Consider the following 22,392-nt stretch of genomic DNA (forward strand, 5'->3'; position numbering starts at 1 on the left):
TCATATCTGACATATATATTAAATATAATTACACGATACTCCTATATTGTTATACATAATAGCTACTAAACATAAATATGGAAGTACATATTATATAAAGTACTTACTAAGTTATATTATATGATTAATGAGTCATCTTTTAACCCAAATTTCGAAGGTAATGAAATTAATAAAAATTATAATATAATGAGTGCGAGTAGGGTGTACTAGAAAATATTTTGAGCAATATCATATATGTAATTTTTTTAATCTATTAGCCAGGTAATACTCTCAACCCTATATTGCATAAACTGCACACTTCCACAAAATACATAAGTCTGCGAAATAATATACCTGAGAAATAATAAATTTATACATTAGCCTAGTACATACTACCAGCCTCGAAATAATTATGACTCTTTAACACTCTAATTGGTGTTTAGTAAAGAATATACGAATAAAGAATAAATTCAATAAGCTACTCTCACCAAACACTAATTAAAAAATAATTCATAATAATATACATACAAAACCGTTTACTTTCAAAATATCTACAAGATCCGAATACAAGTTGAGTACATTTTTTAGAATACAAGTAGTATTGTAAATAGGGAATTACAAAAATATTGGTGTTTTTTTTATTATAAATAGTAAGTCGAATTTAATTTTAGTATAAGATATGTTGCAATTTCAAAGACCAATAAAATGTATGGAAAATGTTTTAATTCTAATATTGCATTGTTAGTTTTATGACAGATGAGTGCGCATGAAAATTCGAAAGAACTGTCAAAAAGATCTTGTACGTTTAAAATATCATGGTTTAACTGTCTAAATACGTCCAATTAAATATTCTTTTTAATATAGCTTAGAGTAATGATATCGGTACATATTAGAATTGGCCGGGTTTTAGTTAGTGAGCGGATGCCATTGTTTGACTTGTTCCATTGGGGTTGCCAGAGCGGAGTTCCAGTGTTGGAGTGCGCGCCCTCTTGCGAACATATACGAGCCGAGCACGAATTTGCCGAGCAGTCGATCTGAAACAACGATATTGTTTTACTTTTTTTAATCTAAAACTGTAGTGAAAAGTCACTAAATAATATTAATTCTGAATAATAAAATAATATTTATTTTATTCAGTATAAATGTGAAAATTGCTTTCAACATAGATGTAAAACAAATCATGATAGGTAATTTATGTTAAGAAATGTATTGCTAACTTTGGTCTCAAAGACGAAAAATGTTATTTTAAGTAGACATATAAAATAACAAATTAGCAAAAAAGAATAATATGAAAACTAATATCTTAAAAGTTTCATATTTTTCTTATAGACCGTTCTATTATGTATTAAGTACGTACATTTTGTATTTCTAGGCTTCACTCAAAATGAAAATTTATGGAGGTAAAATAATCCTTTGAGATATAAATTCTCCCTTGCCAAAGTTGTGAACTTTCCATCCTTTAATAAATTTAGGCGCGAACGGAAAGTTATAGGTACGTGTTTATTACTGATCTTTATGCATACACACATTGACGTCTTCATCCCTTACAGGGTAGACAGAGCCCACATTCTCGAAAAGATTGGAAGGCCACATTCGGCTATACGGCCAAGATTAATAATGCTTTTGGAAAATTGTGTTATATAAAAAATTTACATAAATGTAAATAGGCTTAATTTGTCTCATTAGGTGCAAGGACTATACTTTAAAGAAAAACTTTTGATTACAATTTAAAAAAATTAAATACCTATTAGTGGTAAATGTTAATCCATAGCATCGACAAATACTTAAAATTTAATTTCGTATCAAAAAAAACAGTTTACGCATTAATATTCATACATGAATGAACTACAAAACCTTCAACGTTGTCTGCGGTTGACATCAGCAAATCTTCAAATTAACCCAGGATAGACCCACGTCAAGAAGACATGGGTTTTTGAATGAAATTTTATTTCATATGTTTACGTCAACTCAGGCACTTAATTATAAAAGTAGGACATGATGAGATCTTTTAAATAATTAAATATATAAGTATGAATGTTTTAGATAGAGAATAGTTACAGATGCTCTATCTGTAACTATTCTCTATCTAAAACATTTTAATTCGAGCATCGTGTACCTAGTGTATATATCTTCAAAATAATAAATAAAACAACATTTTTTCACATGTGTGCAATCTGCTACGTCAATTTTGTTCAAATACTTTCCTGTACGAAATGTATTCAAAATTATGCAAATGGGCGAATATTCAGACGTGATTTGAAATTCGTCCAATGTTACCAGTTTATCTCATCCCCGTCTGACAACGTATCTGATAAAAGTCATACATTTCATATTTATTCACTTGGTTATTTCTCCTCCTCTCTTTCTTGCACTTTTGAAAATGTTGTAGATTAAATAATAAGTTATATTGACGTCGTTAAGCGGAACCTTGTACCCTATTATGAAAATAAATCTATTTCTATCCATCAAACATACTTTTACGCCAAAATATAAATTATGAGGTTTCAACTTGTCATATGTGGTTGTTAAGTGTTTGAACGGTCGATGACACAATTTTTCATCACCCGAAAATTATATTATATCTTCTATGAACGAATCGTGATAAATACTCGTAAGTAGATTCAGAATTATGTAATTAAATAATTGAATTATGTCAATATCATACCTTTAGCATAAACAGAGTGTGGCTGCAAGGCTTGCACTGTGACGCTAGTGGTGTGGAGTTCATCGGCCTTCAGCCTAAAGTTGAAACATTCGGAAACCAATGCGCAACCGTCGTCTGTCACCTCGACCGCCTCGGTGCGGCGCGCGCGCACCCCGCGACACGCACGTTCTTGTGTCACGCGCACTACCATCTCGTGTCTATTTGATGATGGGTCCAACTGAAATAATAGCAACACTTTAGTATTTGTCGATATGGAGTTCAAAGAATGGTTAAAATTAACTCTCTTCTTTATAATACCTGCTCCAGCTCATCATCACCAACTTCTTGGCCTTAGTTACCTTGCGGAGAGGAACAGGGAAATTGTCGATACCACGATCTTAGATTGATAGATAAATTGTTTTTGCATGAAGCGACTTAAGCGACTTCCGGTATATCCATATCCAAATAGATTCAAAATAATCTCAATTATAATCTCCCCACGGCCGACTACCGCTATATATGTACTTAATATCTATAACCATGAAACTTACCTTCAGACCTCGTGCCTCTATGACTGTCACAGTTAGTCTGTGTAAGTTTTCGTTATACAGCAACGACACTAAAATCTCCCCAAGGTCGGACGTTGGATCTTGAATTTCCTGTAGGAAATACGATGCATTAAAAATAACCCCAGCTATGTCTGTAACAATAAGTAAGATTACCGTATTGCCGAGTGGCGAAAAATCTGTACGTGCACCTTCTAATACTATAAGATTGTTGGAAAGTTTCGACATCTGCCTTGAGAATTTTTATAATATATTGTAATAAATATTTGTTATCACATTTAAGTTTTGGCCATTTACAACATTATTATAGAGATGCAAACATACAAAACAAAAACCATATTTATTTAGTTAAAACCATCTGGTATAAAGACTTGATACTCGTATGTAACCTCTAACTGAAACTTCACCTTAATTAATTTCATTGACCGCAACGATGGCTAAACATGAAATTAATCGTTGTCAAACGCAGCGGGCCTACATAACATGGTTGTGGCTAAAATCAATAAAACACAGGTGTGGTTTATATTTGTTTTAATCGTCTGCATATAAACACATTTAGCCGTAGTACAAATTCATATGTGGGCTAATCACCATGTGAGAAGTTGGCTTGCAATCTATAAGGAAATGTAGCAATTCAAATTGTACTATACTGCTAAATGACAATAATGATTTTTTGTCAATGTTCAAGAGTAACAAACAAAACCTGCATCGCTACATAACACGTATATAATATAGCTATAAAAATCAGGAGAACAATAACGTATTTATATTTAAATATAAATATTTCAGATTTACACATAAAAGACACAATTTTACTTTACAATGTTATAAACCAAATTTTTCTTATCCAATCACCGAAGTAATCACAATTATGTTAACTTTTTCTGTAATTTCGAGTAAAAAATTACATTCAGAAATCAATATTAGTCTATAGCCCGATCTAGTCGCAAAACTATTCATACAGAAATGTTTATAAGTATTTAAATTCAAAAACACAATCTATTCACCCGATCTTGAAAGGTAATTTCTCGTAGGATAGTAATGTTAAAAAATATTTTAACACCAATATGTAAAGTAAGAATTTTAGTGAAAGTATATCTGCTCTTCTATTCCGTCCGTGGAGTAGGTCCATTCGCATATAACCACGAATCGGAGATGATAAGTGATGGTTTATCACATGATATGACGTTTGACCCGCAATATTACCAATCTATACATACATATAGTGACGTGTATATGTATGCATGTATCCCTTGCCAGATAGACAGAGTCAACAGTCTTAAAAAAAATGATAGACCGCGTTCAGTGGTTTGGCTTAATGATACAGTTGAGATTGAATTAGTGACAGATTGCCAATTGTTACCGCTCAATATAACCGACTATCGATAGTTTAAGGAAAAAAATTCTATTGATAGTATTGTTTGAAGAACAAAGTAATTTCATAAATGAGAAAGTGTTTGTCCGTTTTCACCGCAACCGAGGTCAACATTCACAAGAGGGAATATAAAAAAGTGATGTATATGTATGTCCACATAGTTCAAAAAAAATGTTGTACTATGAGAACGTAGTTAGTTTGCATTCACTATTACAGCGGGACATTTTTAGGCGTAGGCATGATGTTCCTCTCACAGCCTTTTCGGCAAAAGCTCACAAGAGGCTCCCAGGTGGGACGAACCTACACTTGGAGTTTGCCTTTTAGCAATGCGACCAATACAAAATCGCGACCGGATGCTACGCTCATAACCTATCATGTCGGCGAGAAGCGCCCTGGTGCATTGCGGTACCTGGTGAACGAGCTACTGTTCCTACTTCTTCGCGCCCAGTTCTGATGGGTGCAATGATGGGGAAGATATAGACAACCCTACCTCCTAGCGGGCTTAGGGTTATTAGTAGTTAATAATACTAACCTTTTCCACATCCATCTTATAGAGCTGTGGCTCTTCATCAGGTGCTACCCCCTCCAACTCACTGAGAGGAAGAATCACGTGACCAATCAGCTGCTTTCCCTTCCCCACCCTGCCGACGTCCAGCACTGACAGTTTCAGAGTTAGGCCTTCCAATTTGCCCGGAGGTATCTAGGGGGAAAATGTAAAGACATATACATATTTTACTATAATTTCAGGTATTGAATGTCGACTGCTAGGGTATTTGCCTTTCGAATGATAATGAAAATGACAGCGTCGGTGGTGGAATAGGTAAGGTACCCGGTTAAAATGCGTGATGGTAAGAGGCATGCCCAGAGCTCCTTTCCAGAGAGGTGAGGGTGTAACCGGAACTACTCGTAGAAACTAGGAGGAAGAATGAGAATGTTATTTATAACAAACACTATTAACAAATTAACAAAACCTACCAATTAGATATTAAAATAGAAACTCTGAAATACTTTTAGAAAATTATATGAGAAAAATATCATACTTTTGATATTTTCGTTTCACTAATGAGACAAATTCTTGATTATGATCAATATATTCCACTGAAAAGGTTTTCAACATTTCTAAGAAGAATAAATTATTTATATATTTACAAAATTGTTTCGACAATTTTGACACTTGATATTTCGACGATACATTATTTGGAAAACTTCATTGCGAAGCTTGAATTACTAAATAGTTGGTAGGTGAACTATTAATACGAGTATATTTGTGCTAAAATAGCAATTCATTGTAAGGACTTTTTCAACATAGCGGCAACGAAGTTCTCCATAATTACTATTGTGAATTTTCAGAGACAAAGATATTTCCACATAATGTCAGATCCATTAATAATTCTGTGGTCTCTCTATTAATGTTCCATAAATGCTGTCAATATATTGCGACGCGAGCCCAATTAATGCCATGTACGAAAGCTAAATTCTCCATTAACTTGATTAAACCCGCCCTGATACAGGGTTAGAAGCGATCGCCTTTGGAAGTCTCGGGCGTTTTTGAGCTTTTCATAGAATTGTACCGAGGAAGCATTACTCCTGTAATTCTGGTTTATCAATTTGTTCTGTTTTTTTTTTAATTTATTTGTTTGTCACAAACAAAATATTTTTTTAAATAGCTAGTTTTACCGGTGGCGGTAATAAAATTTATAATATGTCGTAATTTTAAGACCTTTTCATACTTTTCAACATCAAATCAAACACGTATTCACAACATGCTCCAAATTGATTAACTTTCTGGTTTCGTTAAAAAAATATTACTTTTTGAAGAGGGTTGAAAAGGGAAAATCGTGGCAAGCAATTTATTATAACGTTGGTGCCTTGTTAGTTTAATGAGGTTATGAGGAGGAAAATAAAACGTTTTAACTAGTCATATTCCTGTAACCGTGCGTAGAATATCAAACTGAGAATGTTGCAAAGTGTATTTGCTTTACCTTAATGAAAATTCTTAGCATTGTTAAATAAAAATTTGTATTGACACTGCGAGTGCCAGTTTAAATATCTCACACACATTAATACATATCAAAAACAAATAAATGGATTGATAATTGAGGATTTAGATATAAAAGCAGTCGTTATGGTTTATTTGAATAGAAAAGTGTCTAGTGGGAAATAATAACCATACATATATTTATTGTTTTACCTATACCTTACTTTTCAGGTCTAAGAGCCTAGATCAAAATCACTTTGAGCCCACTTATTTATTAAGTCAAGACGCTCACCTGATAGACAAAGGTTTCATCAAAGAACGGATTGCACGTCTTCTTTTTTTGTTTCGTTTGAAGCACTCTCCTTTCATCTGGCATCAGTTGGATCCTGAATAAAAATGGTAATTTAAGTCTACAGCAATGTTGGCGACATAGCTAAATGACAAGGATAAATTACTGTCTGAAATACGTATGAAAATAGCGTTTCATTTTAATTATGCCTTGCGTTAATGAGAATATATTGTGACTTGGTAACTGCGGCTTGTAGTAAGTTTTTTGTAACCTAGTACAAATTGTACGTATGTTGTATTTAGGTATTGTACATGTAGTTACCTTACCTTAGTAGAAGTTCAGCAAATTGTAAATAGGACTTTTGCATTTGTTTACCGTCTGACATAATGTATTACTTTTTTTGTAAATGATTCAAATATGTACAGTCACTTACAGAGAGACGCCGACTTCTTTTGACACAAATCAAAACCATAGGGACTTTCCTGTATGTGACTGTACATTGCAAAATAATAAAAGCAACAATGGTTCTGGATTGTGGTCATAGGCAGAGGCAGTCCGTCGTCATTTCCGCTTCTCCGATGAGGGAGGAAATTAGTTCCATCTCAGACTTTAATGCCAAAGTATAGACCAATGTATCTGTACAAGTACGACATGTTATCTATACATGAAACAGGAACCCTGAATTCCACTACCGAACGCAATTACAGCAATTAAGGCGAATTACTCACTTGATGTACGGATCGCATGCGTTGGCCAGCGCGGGCGTGCGAGAAGGGAGGTGCTTCGCCTTTATGATATGCACCTGTAGCCGCTCGGTGCTTGACTCGTATTTCACCGTGAACCACACACGGCCCTAGGGAAATCAAATGGAAAGCCAATTACAGCGACACCTCATACTCGTATCAGCGGTGTATTCCACTTGGGTCAATAAGTTGTTGACTGGAAACTTGGTGAATTGATGGATCTTCGCTTTTAAAATGAATCTTAGAACTTCACTTTTTGATTGATTTACTGTTACCAAACATTTAAACGTTTCTTTAGCTCCGTTTACTATTGACTGATTTTTATGAAATGTCATGTATTTAAATTTCTTATAAACGGCTCTATTCTCCCTCAGGTCCTGTACTTCAGCCGTGTGGAAAATAGACGTTTCGCATTTGCACTTCGCATTTCGCACAATTGGCAAAGTCACCAGTTTAGAGCTGCTTCCATTATAGTGAAGAGATGTTACAAGGGAAATTATAGCGCGATACTAGGGACTAATCTCGTTTAATCAAGGTGTACAAAGAGGAACAAACCAAGTGTACCAATGTCCGATTTCGAATGATATAGTGTCGAGCCATGTCGCGACTACTGACGAATAATGTCCAACGCGAAATAGAAGGCTGATGGTTTCCGTTTTAGTGTCTCTTTTTGTACCCTTTAGGACCTTAATAACATCCAGTCACCTCAGTAATGTTTAATAACGGGCAGCTTTTTTTTCTTTCCTGTCCACCCTTTATATAATTGACCAATCAGCGTGAAATTTCGCACACAGAAGACGATTTTTAATTTCGGAAATTAAAAATCGTTTCGTACATTAAACGACGAGTTATCCCGACTGTAAAAACTGTAATAATTTATTTGCGAAAAATTTAATACGCGAAAGGTGTAATAGTGCTGACATTGTTTGTATTTTTTGTATAAAATATATCGTCTATTTCAGTGTGAGCCACCTTTGTAGATATTGTCTAGTTTGTATTTTACACTAGCTTTGACCCACAGTTTCGCCCGCGTGTATTGTATAATAGATATAACTTATAAAGTTTGCAGTGCGAGCATTGTTCCTTTTTATTTTCTTTCTGTTAACATGTTATGTTCATTATTTTTGTTATAATTCCATAGATTGTAGTCAAAGACGCACTTCAGCCTGCCCTTTGGAAAGGTGATCACGCAACTGAGGCTTACGCCAGAATGATGATGGATGCCCTAGAGATGATAAAAACATGCTACAAACTAAACGTCGTTCATAAATTATCAAATAACATTCCTCTGCTAAATTCATATTAAAGGTCATTTGTGACGGCTTGTGGTCGTGGCATGACGGATTATGAAAAATGAGGTGTCCTTTTTATGTCGTAATAAAACACCTGGGAACCAAAGAATGAAATAATCTTCAACTTAAAAATGGGGTTCTTTTATTTATATAATATTTATGCAGTTGTTGCTCTGAGTAATAAGATTTTGACGTGTTCTTTTATCTAAAATCTATAAGTGCCCATTTTATGTTGTAACATCATTTATGTGTAACAGAAAAACATGTTGTTTCTTTTTTACAACAACCACTGCAATCATTTTTAAAGTCAGTGGTTTACGTTAGTTAATTTTTGCATCTTAAGATTTTAACTTTAAGAAGACAGGGATTTTTTTTAATGTTGATTATTTACTTTAAAGAAGAATTAATTTATATAATTATCTATATATGAACAATATTTGTCCAAGAAATAAAATGCTAGGAGTCATATTTATGTTGGTTAGTTTTTAAGTATCAAATCAAGTATTTTGAATTTTTATACATACATAAATATATATTTGTATTCAACATTACTTTGACATGCAAAGGTCATGTTCACTGTTTGTCTGGCATATATTTCGAAGCATTATAATGAACATGCTATGAATAATTAATCGAGCGATATGTTATTAATAAGCATCGATTAAACGTGTCGAAAGGCGTATATAGATTCTATGTTACAGCAGACAATCAATCCAAATTATTCGATAGACTTATGCTCTACATAAGTATAGCTTAATTTACGTTCTTAATGCGTTTTCGAAATAAGTTCATCGTTTTTTAGTATATAGGGATTATCAGACTAATGTGCAACATGGTGTCAGTTTATATTTAAGAACAATCCTTACAACATTATACTGTCATACATTATGATAGTAATATTATAAATGCGAAAGCATGTTATCTGTATTTATTACTGTTTGCTACGAAACTTTACCTTGAATTAGCTGAATATTTTATATATCTTAACGAACGATAAACCTAATTTGAAAAAGAAAAGTGAGGTAAGAATAATGGCTTGTAGGAAAACCCGGAACAAACTCAATTAAGCGTCACCCTCCCACCATATTAATTATACCTACTCAGGTCAGGTAATTTATTTTAATTTCCTCCTTTAACCCAAGGCCTCAAAAATGACTGTTGTTTTTTGAATATGTTTATTTTCTAAACGGGAGAAGACAAGCTTTTACGATTACTTACGAAAGATTTTTCTTTCATTTGAAGTTAACATTTAAAATAACACACAGCAATATTAAATGTGGTTTCCACGTTAATTAAAATGGACGTTTATTGACAAAATTTATTTAAATAAACATTTTGACTTAATGTGGTTAATGTTTACGTATTTTGTTACTGAATGTATAAAATAAAGCAAAACCATGCCATGGTAATTCCATTAATATGTATCTACTTACCACATGCCCTTCAGGCCATAGCAAATCTTCGTCAGGACAGTCAGGCTTGTAAAGTGACGGATCCAGTACTCCCAGATCAGCTGTGTTAGCTGCAATTAAATTTAACAATAAAAATACTGTTATTTGTTCAACCGACTTTAAAAAAAAAGGAGAAGATTTTCTAGTCGATCATTTTTTTATTCTGTTGCGCAATTAATCGGCCTTTTCTAATTCTCATTGCCAATTTTTAACCAACGGCCAATTATGAACAGATTTTCGTCAATAATCGTTAAGTCATCTAGCTGAATGTGACCTTCAAGTATTTTCGCGACTTTTGGCCGTGTCTACCCCGTAAAGACGTGATATATATATATCTATGTCAGTCACAGATTGGAAATAGGGCTAATGCCTCATTTACAACAAAGGATATTTTTTCACAGCCCAAGCAAAACCAATTCCCATTAAAAATATTATTCAAGTATATCTATAGTGTTTACGTTACTGGGATTAAATTTAAATTGAATTACATATAATTATTCATTCTTATTGAGCCGGCAACTCTGACCTTTGCAGGATTATCCTCGAAGGATCACTTCGGAATCGTTAACTTGATAAATTGGATATTTTAAGCCTTGCGGTTCTTTTTTCGCAAACAAATCTTACAAAATATACTTGTGTATTTTTGTTATAACATTTGACTGCTACTTTATGAATATTTAGTAGAGGGTTGCTTGTGTCGTGTCCACAACTGGATATTTGCGTTATAAGTATACTACATTTTGCGCAAAAAATAATAAAAAAATCCGAACTTGAATATTTAAATGAAAATTAATATTTGGAACGAGAACAAGTATAATTAATTCACTTAGTACATCGTTGACATAAGTCGAATGGCCCCAAATTGATTAAGTTTATTATTTAAGAAAACAAAAACATAAAAACATATGCTCACAACTTTATCCCCTGTGGGGTAGACAGAGCCAACAGTTTTGAAAAGACTGATAGGCCACGTTCAGTTGCTTGGCATAATGATAGAATTGAGATTCAAATAGTGACAGGTTGCTAGCCCATCGCTTAAAAGAAGAATACCAAGTTTAAAAGCCTACCCCTATGTCGCCTTTTACGAAATCCATGGGATTGTGGCGCAGTGGTCCTATTCTTATTTTTCTTGGTACCACACGGCACTATAAAAAATGTAATAAAATATATAAAAAAAAAATTAAAGTTTTATATAAATTAATGATGAAGAATTTGCGCTCATCATTTGATAAAATATAACACTTTCGTTTTTCGTACTTTAACTGCTTTCGTTACCAATATACTATATACATATATGTATAACCAATATACATTTAGTTTGATGGAAGTAGAGTCATATATTAAGTGGGCGCTGAACCACAGGCTTTTATCCATTAATTATATAGCGTCCCCTTTCAACGATCACTTTGTGTCACACCTATCCACTATTATGAATACTCATAAAATTTACCCATGAACTAGACACATACATTTTGTCATTAATTTGTGCAAATAAATAACTATAAAATAATAATTACTAAAGTCACATCACTGCTTCATTTACGAGTATTTATTTATTGTAAATTATTAAAATTACCAGGAAAAGATAAAAGCATGCCATGCTTTTATTGATCATCATTCAAGGCTATTTAATTATAAACTATTTCATTTTGTTTACAATCTACCTGCAATCTCCTTCCCATTTGTCGTTCTCCAAGGTACATTGTCGCGGAAAGATTCCACATAACCGCTCAACCATTGATTTATTTAATAATGTTGTATCTTCGTAATACGTTATCTAAAAGCGTAGTTTTCCGTACACGGATTTATGAAAATAAAATACAAAATAAACTGCAAACACTGGATTAATTATAAATCGACTGATTCAGCACCTAATTAATATTTACTATACGGTATTACAATTAAGAGCGTTACCATTAATTAGGCTTTAATGTACTGAAAAAATGTTTACATTTGTCAGCACTTTTCCAGCAATTATAAAAGCACAGATTAAAATAAATCATTTGTTGCAGTATATTTATAATATAAAATTTAATTAATTCATAGTAACACTTCCAGGTTTCTTAAATTATGTGAATAAGTTTTACAAATTCTACGTGTTCTCAATATAGAGATACGTTGCTTTCAATATCACTAATGAACCATGCATATTAACATCCTAATTCTTAGATCAATTCATGTTCGTTAGGCATAAACAAGAGCCCCGTTACCAGAATTATTAAATTTAATCTATCTAAATACGGTATCTCTTAAGTTGTGGGTTCCCATTGTGTTTTGGTTTACATTCGACTGCTAATTGGGTCTGATTGGTTTATGAATTTATATCGGGACTATGTACAGAGTTTGTAATTTCGAGCCAATCCTAAGTCGGGGACAAAAGACTTAAATGCTCTGTGGTATTTAACGAAAGTAAGTAAAATTAAATGATATATAAAAAGTATGCTAACTCTCATAAAATTTTTCGGTTTCCATATCCAGAGTGAGTATGCTGTTCATCTGTCATTAGGCTTTATCTCATGAACTCGTAATTGTTGCTAAAGCAGATGTTTAAGTGGCCTTAAGTATTTTCAAGTCTTTTGGTTTGGCTCTGTCTACCCTGCAAAGTATTTACGACGTGATTATATTTATGTTTAAGAATATATCTATGCTACCTATATTAATAATGATTGTCCTAATCAAAATGCATAAATACCATTCCATCAAAGCCATCCAGTTTTCAAGTGTTGTTATTTTGGCTTTGCCTGGTTACTTATTAAATAAAGCTATCCATCAAAATTATAGATTCAAAGAAGACTAAGGCGTGGTCAGTAAACGGAGTGAACGACGTTAAACTGACCCTTTGTTGAAACAAGCAAATATAAGATATGTTTACTAACAAGGCTCGCCTTTGAAATGATGTAACAAGACCAATATTCTGTTACTACAAAATTGGTGTTAGATTTATAATCAAAAACGCATAGAATTAGAGTCAAATATCAAATAAATCTAAACAGCAGACTAAAACAAAAGTGATTTGAGACAGAACTCATTAATACCAGTATATTTCTCTTTTCTTTATTTTGATCTGAATTTAAAGTGATTTTTGTGTACTCATTTATAAAAATACATTGACATGCATAAATAAATTAAAAAGTTAAGTAAAGGTTACAGTTAAGGTAGTTACTAATATTCGGGGTTAATTTAGCATAAAAAGTACACAAAGTAATTATATTTCCTCAAAATCCTCATCTTCATGAGATATACAAAAACAAGTGTCCAAACTTTTCCAATTTATTTGAACGCGGTAACCAATTTAATTATTCATCCTTTTCGGTTATGTAGGCAGTTATAAAATATTTACGTACACGTTTTGCGAAAACTAGTTTTTTTTTATAGTAATTCATACATCTATACCATTATTTATTAATTGTGTATAGTCAGAATACAGAATTGTTACTCTATGTAAAGAGCTGCGGAGGTCATGTGGAATTAACTCTGTGCCATTACTTGACTTACAGAATACTGCATCGTGGTCATCGGCGGTATGAAAGCATACCTAATTATAATCATCAAATTACGCCTCTATCATCGTGCATATCATCTTCACATGACTAAAAAAACTATCTAACTCGAGGGAGAGAAAGAAATCGTGACAAATAGTAAAAAAAATGATGACGAATTGTTGAAAAAGATTCACTAAAGTGACTATATTGCGAACAAAATAATCCCCGGACGAACCGGCATTTATCATATTCTAAACGAGAAAAGTCAATTCCGTCACTGAAATATTTCGTTTCAATTTACATATGGCGTTCGTGAAACGGAACAAACGGAACAATAGATTTGATATTCGTGTGTACGAATTGTTTTAGAGAGAACTCACATACCTACGATTTATAACTATAACAAAAGAGTAGTTATATTGGGTTCCATGTTCTATTTCAATATATTTGTGCTTTGTTCTTCTACGGGTATGTTTTGCTCGTTAATTTGCGTTTAAATAAAACAGTAGAATTTAAGTTTAGACGTTATTCATTTATAGAAATGCGTCATTATATGTTTGTATATAGGTAAACTTTAGATATAACATACATACAAACATGTGATAATGCCTTTTTCCAGAAGATGTCGGTTTATCTTCATATTTCCACTCGCCATAATCCTTACACGTCCCTTGATTCATATTCATTCATGAATTTTTCCATGCAAGCTTCAATGTTTATACTCTCATTGTAATAATTTATCTATCACATCGGTGGATCTTCTTTAGAAGCTTTGCAAAAATATCCGGCTTTAACCGGATCCCACCGTGGACTTTACCAAGACATTTTTTCTGAGTATCGTACTTTAATAAAAAAATAAAGTACGAAATTGAAAAAAAGTTAACTTTATGATTAAGATATTACAAACAAACAAACATTTTTATTCTTGGATCATTATAATGCTACTGAGGTAGAAAACACAACAAAGACAAGTGCTTCTATCTAAATATAATATCTCAGAAAAAATAATACTGGTTAATTTCCCTAACCTGTGTCTGTAACTATAAATGTGAAATTTCAATGTTTTTTTTTTTTTCTCTTTATTTGTTTACAAACAGTTTTACATTATATTTATCATGTACAGTTTACATCTATAACAAGTATTTGTGTAAATGCAAAACCAATAACGTAAACACATATTACTGTATTATCTAAATAATGAAAAAAAATAAATAAATGTTGACATGACAATTCATTGAATGAAATGATGGTGATAGATTTTCTAAGATGTTTGGTTAAACTGAAATATATAATGAAAAGTACGATTACTTAAACTCATAATTATTAAATAATGCAGTTAAGTTGACCTTTGCCGTTCGTTCGTGCCGCCGTGGTGCGCTAATTAAATTGTTCCTGAGGATAACCTTAACAACACGTTATGTTTACACGATAAAATGTATTTATGAATAAAAGGCTATCTAGTGCTTTTATTTTTTAAATTTGGATTAGAGTAGTTACACACTCTTGCATGTTTGATATAAAATGCTAAGTCTCCCACTTTATTCTATCATTTTCCACATACCTACGTTATGCGTTTCTTTTCCCTAAGGGGTAAACACGGTCAACAGATTTGAAGAAAGATTTTAAATGTTTTCTTACTAATTTGAATATTTCTTTTTCTAGTAATCATAATAATTTTACTATGTATATTTTATACCAAGCAGTTATATCACGCTTTGCAAATTAAACGGCAACAATACTGCTTTACCTAACTACCTATCAGTTCAATTAAAAAAAGTTTTAATTCGAAGTAAAGGATCTGGAATTCAATTACTTTATTTAAGCACTCAGAATTTCATAAAATCTGCTTTTAATTTACTACAAATGAAGGCGTAAAATTGGAGTTAAGAATAATCTGCTTCATATTTACTGGAGGTGTAAGGTGATGGAGCTTTTGTTACACCCACACAAATCTGAATTAAAGGTATATCTTTTCAAAGTACAAGATAAATACTTTCAAATACTCTATTAAATAAAATATCAGAAGAATATTTTCTATCGAATATCCTGAACATGTTTAGTTTGGTAGTAAATATAAGTTTGATAAAGGTTGGATGACCTCCATGACATAGGGTCGCAACTCTAAAAGCATTCAAGTAAGCAAATATTTGTACTTGCGCGTGTTACACAGTTCTGCCATACTAGATGCGTAGCGTTCGATAAATTACCTCTACTTACTCGCAAGTTGTATGATGTCTAGTTTTTATCACTTTAAAGTGTTATTTTAAAGTCGCTTTGATTATTTATGTGCAGTCAAAAACGTATATATCACACGTGTCTAACGTAACGCAAATTTTCTGGAATTTAATTTTTATACCATTTGTACTTCAACGATTTTGACGTTCCTATTAAAAGACATTTACTTACTGAAGGAATTGGATCTCATCTGTGTCGGCACAGGGGGACACAGGATATCGCTGCCGAGACTGCTCACGCTGATCACATCACGTAGTTCACCCAGTGATGATGAACGAAGCGCTGGCAACGAAAAGTTCACCTCTTTTGTCCTGTGAACAATGGATTAAAGACTAGTTTATGGCAACAAACAGAGATAATAGAAGTAGTGTTTGTGTAGATAAGGGCCTGGTCTCTATCCGCGCAGATTGAAGAAGTCAATCAAGGTAAAAGTTTGTAATGAAAATGTTTAAAAGAAGAATACTTAGTATTCTTCTTAAAAGATTTTCTTTTAAATCACGGTATTTTTCTTTTCTTTTTGCATGCATGAAAAGAGTTATGAATGTATTACAATGAGACGAAAGAAGTGTGCAGGGATAGTGGCAAGTGGAAAGCTGTAGTCTCCGCCTACCCCTCCGGAAAAGATGCGTGATTTATGTAGGTATGTATTCTTTATTTAGGCAATGAACTGGCTAGCAACCTGGCATTTTAACTGAATATTTATTCTTTTGCATCTGGGCAACGGTACCTACTACCTATGTAATGATGTGACGATATATTCATTTAGCTATCCAGCTTAGAGTGTGTTTCTCATCATATTAAGCACATATTTCCATACTTCAATGTATGAAAGTAACAAAATATAACATTAAGTTAATATTCTTATACCAACAAAGTTTCAGTTAAACTGTTAACCACAAACCGGTAAACTTTAACGTTGCTTGTGCAATTCCTTTGTGTGTTTAACCTTCAATTACTTTAAATACGACTTTGTACAGACTAAAACAAATTGTTGAAATTGGATTTATCTGTGTGTGTTTGGACCAAATAATGGCACAGATTATTAATAAAGACTTACGGCTACATTTAAGCGAAATAAGTAGGTAGGCTACTTCTTTCTATTAACCACGATTATTGCATTTTTGTTTTTATTTTAACACTACGTACTTAATTCATGGCTATTTTGTTTCATCATAGTACCTACAATAAGTACATAATGCTATACCTTAAACTTAATCCTCCGTTTACAAAAAGAATTTCTTATTTATCAGGATTTTGTAATTCAATATAAATTTCGAGGGCTTCAGTTGTTTTAGCTGACGATAATGGATGTTGAATTGAAAGGGATTAATGTCTGAAATACTCAACTTTGTTGCCGAGTATTATTTACCTTTTGAATTCAAGTCAAGTACGAAGGTTTGAGGGTTTGGTTTGATAGAATTTGAACATGTATTGTCGTGTGGTTATCGGCACTTTAAAAAAACCCATTCTATCTAAAACCCGTGGGTGACATAAAAGGCGACATTAGTATACTACAGCTTTTTCATGATTAAATATGGGTAAGGTTACCTGCTAAGGTTAAAAAGGTCAGACGGGAGTCGATTCGTGTTAAAATCTGACTTAACCGGTCCAGGATCACAATCAAAAGGCCTAGTCCGGGATCTTCTCTGGACAAGTGAGGATCAAAGCCATGATGAGAATAAAATAAAAGAGATGATGAGATAACGAAATCAAAAAGATAACAGGGGTCATGATGAAATTCCACTACAAACATAGTGTACTTTTAAAGGAAGTTTACCAAAATATTTAAGACATTGTCATGTTAAGAGAATATTTAACAAAAAATCCGTGACAAGAATGCTACTGCTTTTGTTCGTTTAAAGTTTTGTCACGCACCCTACAATATGACTCAAAGAAATACAGAGAAGGAAAGATAATTATCTAACTGTGGGGTTTTATTAGTCCCATAATACTTTCGGCTATGTTAATGATACAACGTAATTTATCGCACTACTTTTGTTTTGTGAGGATGAATCTTGAATAAGATAAGGGACATGTATGTCAGCTACTTTCACATGTAGATTGTAAAAGTCGAACAAGGGAAAGGCTTCTTCTCTCTGTCAAATTTTAAATCATCTCAAACGACTTTTGATTTATTTATGGAAAAGTATGGAAATATGTGTGGCGAGATATCTACGCTGCAATTCACATCAGCCAAACACGTGGCCCCACCAGCCAAAAACAACTAGTGTGCTGAATCACGATATTAAAGTTTCCACGGATTGGAGCATGTATACAATCTCCCCAGGTTCCCCAGACATAATACATGGGCTGACGGAAGACTCCTTTTGTGGCGGTCGAGCCAGAAATCGCTCCCGCTACATCATTTCACTCTCACTATCACAATCACTTCACTACCACTTCATATATTATAAAATCCCCTTATTTTCTCCGTCTGTATGTATGCGCTAATTTCGGATTCTGTTCCTGTTAACAATGTACTAAAGAGGGTTTTCTGAGGAAGGTATATTATATATGTATCTATAAATGCTACCCGTGTGAATCCGGGGCAGATCGCTAGTATGTATTGAAGATCAAGTTTAAAGACTTACAAAATAAAAATGTAATGACTTTTCCATCAAGACGATATTTTTCATGAAAGAAGTTTTACAAGGAGGAATTAAAGTTTTTAGTTTAATTTTATTTCTTCAAATTAATAGTTCTGTTTCACCTGTAAATACCAATTAATTTACCACACCGTACCTAACATCTATTGTTTTCATGGTAATATGGAAGACACCCTAGATTCCTCACATAATTTCTATGCCACTAGATTACCTGCAAGTCACGTATCGCACTATATTGGTCCACACTTATTGGAGCACGTAACTCTACGGTATTTATCTTCACCATGAACAAACAGTAAAACTATTGACCGTAATCAATAAGTTTTTGATTTATTATCCTTTTAAAAACCCTTGCTGGGGATTTGTTTCGATATGAAACGTTTATTAAAAGATATTATCTCTAAATCACTGAGCAGAGAGCCAGAATTAAATTATTTTCATGTTGACAATGTAATACAAAGTGATTTAGTGCCGTGTGGTTCTCGGCATCAATAAAAAAAAGAATAGAATCACTCCATCTCGTTCCCATGGATGTCGTAAAAGGCGACTAAGGGATAGGTTTATAAACTTGGGATTCTTCGTTTAGGCGATGGCCTAGCAACCTGTCACTATTTGAATCCCAATCTATCATTAAGCCAAGCAGCTGAACGTGGCCTATCAGTTTTTTCAAGACTGTTGGCAAAAAAAATCCTTTATTTCTGGTCTATTAAATAAGTAAGTTAATTGTAATATTTCGTCTTGTTATAGCTGGCTTACATACATTTTTTTAAAATGCGCTTGTTTCCCGGGATAGGCAGATTAGTTCCCGCTTGTCACGATCCCTGCATACTTCTTTGCATATTTACATTCGTCAACTTTGTAAATTAACGGTATAGAGTTCATACTCTTATTATTATTATTGAATAATTGCATAATTATAATAACAATATCTATTGATAATTCCAAATTACAAAATTCTATCTGATATTAATTAATTCACTCATTTTGCCTACAAAAATAGTCTTTTGTCTGCATCAAAGCCGGCCCGAAAATTAATCAAATCTTACGTATTTAATTAATATCCATTGTACCTTTTGAAATATGTGCTCCCTCCGCTTTAATTTAATTCTGAAATAATCTCAAAGAAAAATGAGCTTTAAACTGTACAAGTTTTACTTTATGAACATGTATTTACTTGTTTTTGGTCATTAAATTGAAATTTAACGAAATTATCGGATTTTTCGTAAATCGCAAGTGAAGCCGCAAGTGTACTTTAGTATCTTTTTATTATTTATTCAGATTATACTTATTTCAGATCTATCTAGTCAATCAGACATTTTATATTATATAGAGTAAACTTACCTTTCAGTCTTTTCAAGGCTGTTGGCTCTGTCTACCCCGCAAGGAATATAAACGTGACTATACGTATGTAAATATATGACTTTATATATGTATATATAGTCACGTCTATATCCCTTGCGGTATAGACAAAGCCAACAGCGTTGAAAGAAATTAAAGGTAAGTTTCCTTTACAGAAGTATGTAGAGGAAAAAATAAAGAATATATAAAATGTGTTTCATTAGTGAAATCGTACTACTAACACATAAACACACACAACCGAGTTCTACAACCTGCACGGAAAGAAACAGCTGGACCATGCTATAATTTTTCTGTGCTACATTATCATGGAAATAACTTGGATAGAACTAGTAAATAAGGTTTCTAGGACTTTCTAGTAATTTGTTTTACAATTTCATACTTGTTCCTTCTAGATATTTTTCCTTTCAATTTATTTTGTCTTCCCTCTGACACAAGAGCCAAGCAACAAGATTGTAAAACTTTGCAAAGTTATTACGCTGTCATCACTTCAACGAAAATAGATTATTTAGCCACAAATAAGTTCAGTAGAAAATTGAGCTTTAATTAAACTTGATCAACCATTATAAGCTTTATTTGTTTTTACGTCGTTTTGAACATATTCTGTTATACTGTTAAGAATATTAATTACTGATTTCTTTTAAGACTTACGGCTTGCGTATAACCTTTTGTGTAAAAAATTATAATCTTTGTCCTTGCATTTAACTTAATAATTAATATAAAATTTATGTACAAAATTATGAATCCCAATGTCAAAATTTGAACTATACAAAATTTAACAATACTGTATTTTCATTACAACTTGCTTGTTACAGTTTTAAACTTTGTTTTGTCGAAGAGAATTTCAAGCAATGCACGTCCGTTGCTTCCTTTATGTAATAGAGTTCATACGGACGAATTCAGTATGCAAATTTACTGCAGGTGCAGTTTGCACCAACATTTATGGTAACTATTTGATACCAACGCGTGTTTTACCTTAACTGTATATTGCGTTCTTGTTTCTTTCTCACTAACTGATACTTATCGCCCTCGTCATGATGTAACCATAATTATTATGCCTCTTTGTTTGTTAAGTTCATAAATTGTTAAAGAAAGATTACAAAAAAATCATAATTGGTAAAGACGTTATACGTACATTCACAATTAAACGGACTAAGAAATACTTTCCTTTCTTGATCCATTTTCTTTTACCTATTTTTAAGGTAAACTTTACTCATATCAGATGCCTTAACTTGTAATCGGTACTTATGTTTATATTCTATAGTATAGTAATACATAATATAATAAAGTTTGTTACGCTTTCACGGCTAAGACATAAGGCCAATTTAGTATGAACACGTTTAATTATCAGAGGTGAAACAAACAAAAGAATAGAAAAGTCCACGGGAACGGGAAATAAGAAAATTTTAATTTAACCCAAGCAGAGTTACGTAAAATAGCTAAGCTAGTATTAAATTATATTTTTATGACTGTTGGCTCTGTCTACTCCGCAAGGTATATAGCACGTCTATACCGTATGTATGTATGTTTTACGTCATATAATTGTGGCAACAATAATTACTTACATTTCTTTACTATAATTACTTACATATAGCACGGAGCAGAAATGTCATGTGGTGGGTACACGAGTATCGGCGGCGAGGGTGCGGGGGAGGGGCTGTTCTTGCGCCTGCGCGCGACGAAAACTCCGGCCATCACGATCAGCAACACTATAGCTGCGCTTGCGCCGCCCAATGCTACTAGCGCCACTTCTGTGTAGATAAATTAACATTATAATGACGCGGGGTAAGTAGTTTTCCATTTGCAGTAAAAATGTGGAATTTGCTTCCTTCACATTAAAAGTTTGGCTAGTTTAGAGATTTGAAACAAATTTTAAAGTATTTTTAATGCTCAATATGCATATTTTATAGTTAAATTAGTCTTGATTACATGCCTCAATTAGAACTAGTGCATTTAATTTAAGAGTTTTATCATTTACCTAATTATAAGAAGGAAGCAATATTAATAAAACCAGAATGTCGGACAAAAGAAAAAAAGAATAGCATTAAATTACACAAATTTCAGGAACACTATTTAAAGCTAGTTTAGGCATTTTATAGACTTTATAAGCAAGAACTTGTAAGAAACTTACTCAGAGACTGAAAATTTTCATGCGAGTATAATATACAAGAAGCCATTTCAACTTGTAGCATACACCTGACCTCTACACTATCTCTTATCCCCGGGGTATATAAACCAAACTTTTATCTTTCAGTATATGTGGCAAATGGAAGAAAACCTCCGACGCAAAGAAACATATTGAAAGTAAACATAGTGCTGCCTTTGCATACTTATTATTTTTCTGTTGTTTTAGTCTAGCGAAACTAGACATGTAAGGATTTTTCATAAATAATTAC

The 22,392-nt window shown here is 32.8% G+C and overlaps 1 protein-coding gene across 1 annotated transcript in view; it reads right to left on the reverse strand.

Moving 5' to 3' along the window:
- Positions 1-620: 620 nt before the first annotated feature.
- Positions 621-22,392, reverse strand: part of LOC106142224 (synaptotagmin-15) — a 37,012-nt gene continuing 15,240 nt past the window's right edge. Inside the window, exons 4-12 of the mRNA XM_060949006.1 lie at positions 21,585-21,747; positions 16,206-16,345; positions 10,300-10,388; positions 7,560-7,684; positions 6,835-6,928; positions 5,097-5,264; positions 3,175-3,282; positions 2,645-2,861; positions 621-1,013 (exon numbers count right to left, since the gene is read on the reverse strand). Coding sequence (XP_060804989.1) covers positions 886-1,013; positions 2,645-2,861; positions 3,175-3,282; positions 5,097-5,264; positions 6,835-6,928; positions 7,560-7,684; positions 10,300-10,388; positions 16,206-16,345; positions 21,585-21,747 — 1,232 coding nt within the window. The 3' untranslated portion in view covers positions 621-885. The remainder of the gene's footprint in view (positions 1,014-2,644; positions 2,862-3,174; positions 3,283-5,096; positions 5,265-6,834; positions 6,929-7,559; positions 7,685-10,299; positions 10,389-16,205; positions 16,346-21,584; positions 21,748-22,392) is intronic.

This window comes from Amyelois transitella, chromosome 17 (genome assembly GCF_032362555.1).
Source record: "Amyelois transitella isolate CPQ chromosome 17, ilAmyTran1.1, whole genome shotgun sequence".
Lineage (NCBI taxonomy): Eukaryota > Metazoa > Arthropoda > Insecta > Lepidoptera > Pyralidae > Amyelois > Amyelois transitella.